The sequence below is a fragment of the Antrostomus carolinensis genome, unplaced genomic scaffold, assembly GCF_000700745.2.
Source record: "Antrostomus carolinensis isolate BGI_N321 unplaced genomic scaffold, ASM70074v2 scaffold29417, whole genome shotgun sequence".
Classification (NCBI taxonomy): domain Eukaryota; kingdom Metazoa; phylum Chordata; class Aves; order Caprimulgiformes; family Caprimulgidae; genus Antrostomus; species Antrostomus carolinensis.
Genome location: NW_010329952.1, coordinates 10,795 through 15,582, shown reverse-complemented (window position 1 = coordinate 15,582; position 4,788 = coordinate 10,795). Strand labels below are relative to the sequence as shown.

General features: G+C 59.8%; 2 protein-coding genes across 2 annotated transcripts; both read left to right on the top strand.

The window, feature by feature from the left end:
- Positions 1-86: 86 nt before the first annotated feature.
- LOC114818788 (SLC35A4 upstream open reading frame protein) lies at positions 87-523 on the top strand (the record flags this gene model as incomplete). Its single annotated transcript, XM_029086152.1, has 2 exons — positions 87-185; positions 326-523. Coding segments are annotated over 2 exons (297 nt in total), but the record flags the coding sequence as incomplete, so codon positions are not given.
- Positions 524-1,111: 588 nt separating this feature from the next.
- Positions 1,112-2,109, top strand: SLC35A4 (solute carrier family 35 member A4). The gene has a single exon (XM_010172780.2). The coding sequence runs from the start codon at positions 1,112-1,114 to the stop codon at positions 2,057-2,059; it is 948 nt and encodes a 315-aa protein (XP_010171082.1). The 3' UTR covers positions 2,060-2,109.
- Positions 2,110-4,788: the final 2,679 nt, after the last annotated feature.

Sequence of the window (4,788 nt, the reverse complement as noted above, 5' to 3'; positions counted from 1 at the left end):
CCCCGGGGCCGAGCGGGAGTTGGGCCGGTTCCCTGTCCCCAGGCGCTGCCTGTGGGGCCGGGCATCAGCCTGCGTGTCTCCTCCAGGACCCGCTGCCCAAGCTGAAGGACCTGGCCTTCCTGAAGGACCAGCTGGAGAGCCTGCAGCGCAGGGTGGAGGACGAGGTGCAGGCGGGCGTGGGGCAGGTAAGGCGCTTCCCCTGCCTGCCTTGCCACCCATCTTGAGGGGGCTTCATTAAAAAAGAAATCCCTGGGGCACGTCCTTGCTCTGCATTCCCCACACGAGCCCACCCTGCCTGGCGGCCTCACTCTGCTCTTTTCTACAGGATGGCTCTCTGTTGGCCTCGCCCTTTCTCAAAGGCTTCCTGGCAGGCTACCTGGTAGCCAAACTTCGCTTCTCGGCTGTCCTGGGATTCGTGGTTGGGACCTGCACAGGGATATATGCTGCACAGAACTACGCTGTCCCCAACGTTGAAAAGACAGTCCGGGACTATATCAGTTCACTGAAAAAAGGTCGGGACTAGCAAGGAGCCCTTTGGCAGCAGTGACTGTAGGAATGGTGCTCCTTAGTTAGCAGGCGCAGAAGATTCATAGGGCTTTCAGAAGCACTTTCAGAACGTACACAGTTCTTTTCCACTGGAAAAGAGCTTTACATCACATCATTGCAAGACATCAGCAGGTCTGGTCATGGGGTATTTATTAGAGCATCGTGACAGCAGTGATCACTCCACTAACCCACAGTAGCTTGGAAGCATCAGTGGCCAACAGTTTGCCAGCTGCCTTTTCCCCTCACCTCTCTTCCCATGCCCCTGCAGACTGAAAGGCTGCCTGTGACATGTCACACTCACCACCCGTATGCCCTTCCACCAAGTGCACGCTTTGCCCTAGGAGCATGTTTTGTGTGACTTCTTGGGTAGGCTTGTAGCTCTCTTCCTAATGAAAGACAAAACGATTCTTTTCCACTGCATCAGCAATGTAGCAGGTAACATCCTGTTTTAATCAGGCTCATTAAATTCATGGTATTTGATCTCTTCTTTAGTGTTCTAGGGTGAGAGTCTGTCTGGCCTCTCTGCGCTGATAGCAGCTCGCCCTTTGCTGGCTACTGCCTGAAAATGGTGATGTTTGGTAATGCTGCTGGCTCTGCACACTGGGTGCTACGGAGGGGACTGTGGGGACTGATGCTGATCTTGTCTGTAGCCATATACGGCTCTCATGCTCCCCTCCTGACCCTCTGCAAGGTAGATGGGATGATCCCCTTCAGCTCCACATCCGTCGTGGTTCTTGTTGAGCTGACAAAACTGGTGTTTTCCCTCCTGTTCCTGCTGGCCTGGGACCGGGACCTGTTGGGAGTCACCGTGTCGTGGCGCCACGTTGTCCCCTTCGCCCTCTCTGCATTGCTCTATGCTGCCAACAACAACCTGGTGGTTCATATGCAGCTCTTCATGGATCCCAGCAGCTACCAGATCTTGAGTAACTTAAAGATCGTCAGCACCGCGCTCCTCTACAGTCTCTTCCTGCGCCAAAGACTCAGCATGCGCAAATGGCTGGCTCTCTTCCTGCTGGTGGCTGCTGGGGTGAGCTACAGCTGTGGTGGCCTGCAGGACCCTGGCAGCCCCTCCAAGATGCAGCTGCACATCACGCTGGTGGGCTTGTTGCTGATCTCAGTATACTGCTTGATATCAGGCTTGTCTGCTGTCTACACAGAAGCCATCCTGAAAACCCAGGCGCTGCCTCTCAGCCTTCAGAACCTCTTCCTTTACTTCTTTGGCGTCCTGCTCAACTTGATTGGCTACTTCTGGAGCAGCACAGAGGGCAGCTTCTTGGAGGGCTTTTCCTTCTGGGTGCTAGTGATTGTGGTCAGCCAGGCCTTGAATGGCTTGATCATGTCTGTGGTCATGAAGCACAGCAGTAATATCACCAGGCTCTTCGTGATCTCCTGCTCTATCCTGGTCAACGCCCTCCTATCCATCACTCTCTTCAACCTGCAGCTCACCTTCCTCTTCTTCGTTGCCGTCTCGTGCATCGGCCTCGCTGTTCACTTGTACTATGGGGTCACATAGCTGCTGCCTTCCTGCCCTGCGTGTGCCAGGGCCGGCTTTGGTTGTTCCTCAGGGGTGTTTAGCGCTGGGGCTGGCATCAGAAGCACAGTGGTGCTCAGCCATCGGCCTCCCCACCCTACTGTTTGCACAAGTCCTTACTGGTGGGTGTGTGCAAGACCCGGGAGGAGGAGTCCTGAGGAGGGAGTACCCTGTTTCCAGGGGGGAAGCTGAGCCCTGCTCCAGCCCAGCTGGGCTCTGTGCCACGGGGTTCAGTGTGGTTGGGTGGGCCCAGCCTCAAAGGTGGGTCCCGAGCACCTCGTTCATGTGGCTTGTTGCATTCTCAAGCTGCTTCCCCCCTCTTCCCCACACCAAAGAGCGCACCCATTCCTTGTGCCTGTAAGTGGTGATTAGCTCTGCTGTGCTGGGTGCTCTGCGCACAGGCAGCCCCGCTGCACAATGGCTGCCAGGCCACCGTTGGTCTGTCGCTGTTTCGACTCTTCTGGATGGAGCTTCCCCATGTCAGGGGGACCACATCCATCCAGTGTGCCCAGGTGATCCCCAGCCCTTGCCTTCAGGGAGCCTCGGCGCTGGGGGAGGTGACCCTCACTGGCCTGTGTCCCCTGTGCCCCTACTGAGGTGGGGAAGACGGTTTATCCCTCGGGGTCTAGAGATACCGGCCATCTGCACCAGGCTGGGTGCTGCTGCCTGGAGAGCCTCATGCCACCTCTCTGGTTGCCCAGCTCAGCCCTTGTCCCAGCCCCTGGCTGAAGGGCTGCTGTCCTTAGGCCCCGTTTCTCCTTCTCAGGCATGGTGTCACTGCTCCCTGCAGAGCAGATGGGGAATGGTGGGATGTGGGAACTGTTTCACCTGCTCCCCAAAAGGGAGTCAGTACCTGAATTTGTACCAGTGCTGTGGCTAGTGTGTTCCTGGCAGGCAGAAGTCACTGCTGGCACTGGCCATGGTTATTAAAGTTGTGGTTGAAGAGCACACGTGTGTCTGTCATCCCTGCAGGAAGGCATCTCTTTTGCTTGGTAGAGGTTTGGGGGCCAGGGGCATGTCCGAGCCTGACAATACTTATTGGTGAAGGGAAACCCGCTGTCTTCCACGTGGCAGCAGCCCAGGAGTCACCAGCCCTCCCACCGTGCCTGCTCTGCTCCTGTTGCAGGGACATGTGCAGCAACAGAGCAGGTTTTTTCCCATGAGGGCAGAGGGGTGAACTCCTTCTCTCCTGCCAGCCAACACCCTCTCTGGGGCCAGGGTTCTGCAGGGAACAGCTCTCTGCAGCTGGAGCAGGCAGGACGCGAGGACTTGCCCTCTGTAACTTTTAGCTGGAGCTGGCCAGTCCCCTGGCATCAGGGCTGGTGGCTCGCTCCTGAGTGGGGGTGTTGAGGTGGCAGGGGTCTGCAGGCACCCCATCCTGCCAGGGCAGCAGTGACCACCACCCTGGGGTGCTGGCTCAGGGTGTCTGTGTGGCAGCATTGGCTGAGCCCAGCCATCTGGCTTCCTGCAGCTGCTGGTTGTGTGCAGCGAGCTCCACAGCATCCCGCAGCACCTCCTGCAGCAGCGCCCGGTACCGCCAGTCCAGTGCCTCCCTCTGCTCCTCTGCCAGGCGCTGCTGGTCCCGAAGAACCTGCAGGGACACCTGGGGTTGCCTGGCATGGCCCTGGCAGCCTGGAGGTGCGTCCTCAGCCCTCCCTGCCCACCTGCATCTCCTGCCGCTGGCTCTGCAGCAAGGCCTCCAGGTCCCACTCGGCCGCCTCCCGCTGCCTCCGTGCTGCCTCCAGGCTCAGGCTCAGTGTGGCCACCTCCTGTTGCCAGCGAGCTGTGTCCCACTGCAGTGGACAGGGATGAGGACAGGGCTGCTCTGGAGTGTCTCTGCTCCCTGGGAGAGCAGAGCCAAGGGAGGAGAGCCTGGAGCCCACGGTGATGGGCTCTCTTCCTATGCCCACCTCCCTGGTCACTTCCTGGCCTGGTGCTGCCCCATCCCCAGGCTCTCGCTGGAGGAGCCGGCAAGCCCGCAGCCGCTGCCTCTGTGCCTTGGCCAGAGCATACTGGACCTCCAGGGATGGGCAGGGCTGCTCCTGGCTCCCTGCCTGGCAGAGAGCAGAGCCAGCTCGGGCAGCCTGGGGCCCCAGTGCAGCCCGCAGCCGCTGCCTCTGTGCCTTGGCCAGAGCATACTGGACCTCCAGGGATGGGCAGGGCTGCTCCTGGCTCCCTGCCTGGCAGAGAGCAGAGCCAGCTCGGGCAGCCTGGGGCCCCAGTGCAGAGGACTGCAGGCCCTGGGTGCTGCCCCTGCCGAGGGGCAGCGCCCAGGGACCCAGTGGGCTCCCACTCACCGTGTCACCCCTGGTCAGTGGCGCTTTGCTCAGTGAGGGCTCCTCCAGCGAGTGCTGCCCTATGTTCCCCGGGGCTCGGCTGTCCCCTCCCTGGCTGCTCTCACTGGCACCTCTTCCTGGGCGGGGAGGGGAAAGGTGGGTGAGTGTGATGTCATGGGGCTGAAGAAGGACACTGCGCGAAGCTGTTTCTCACCATGTAGAGCGATGCTCTGTGCCCACATGTCAGCCACCCAGGTGTGGGGTGTGTGCCTGTCCCAACGCTTCAGACCTGCTGGCTCCAGGCTGGCACTGGTCGGGGGTGTTTGGGTCCCAGGTGCTGTGTTCCCTGCAGAGACCCGGTCCTGTGGGAGTAGGAGGAGACACTATGGGGACGCAACCAGGATTCAGGGCTTTTCCCGTGCCTGGGTTGTCCCT

Excerpts from the sequence above, each read along its gene's own strand:
- SLC35A4 (XM_010172780.2), top strand. The coding sequence starts at position 1,112 with ATGGTGATGTTTGGTAATGCTGCTGGCTCTGCACACTGGGTGCTACGG.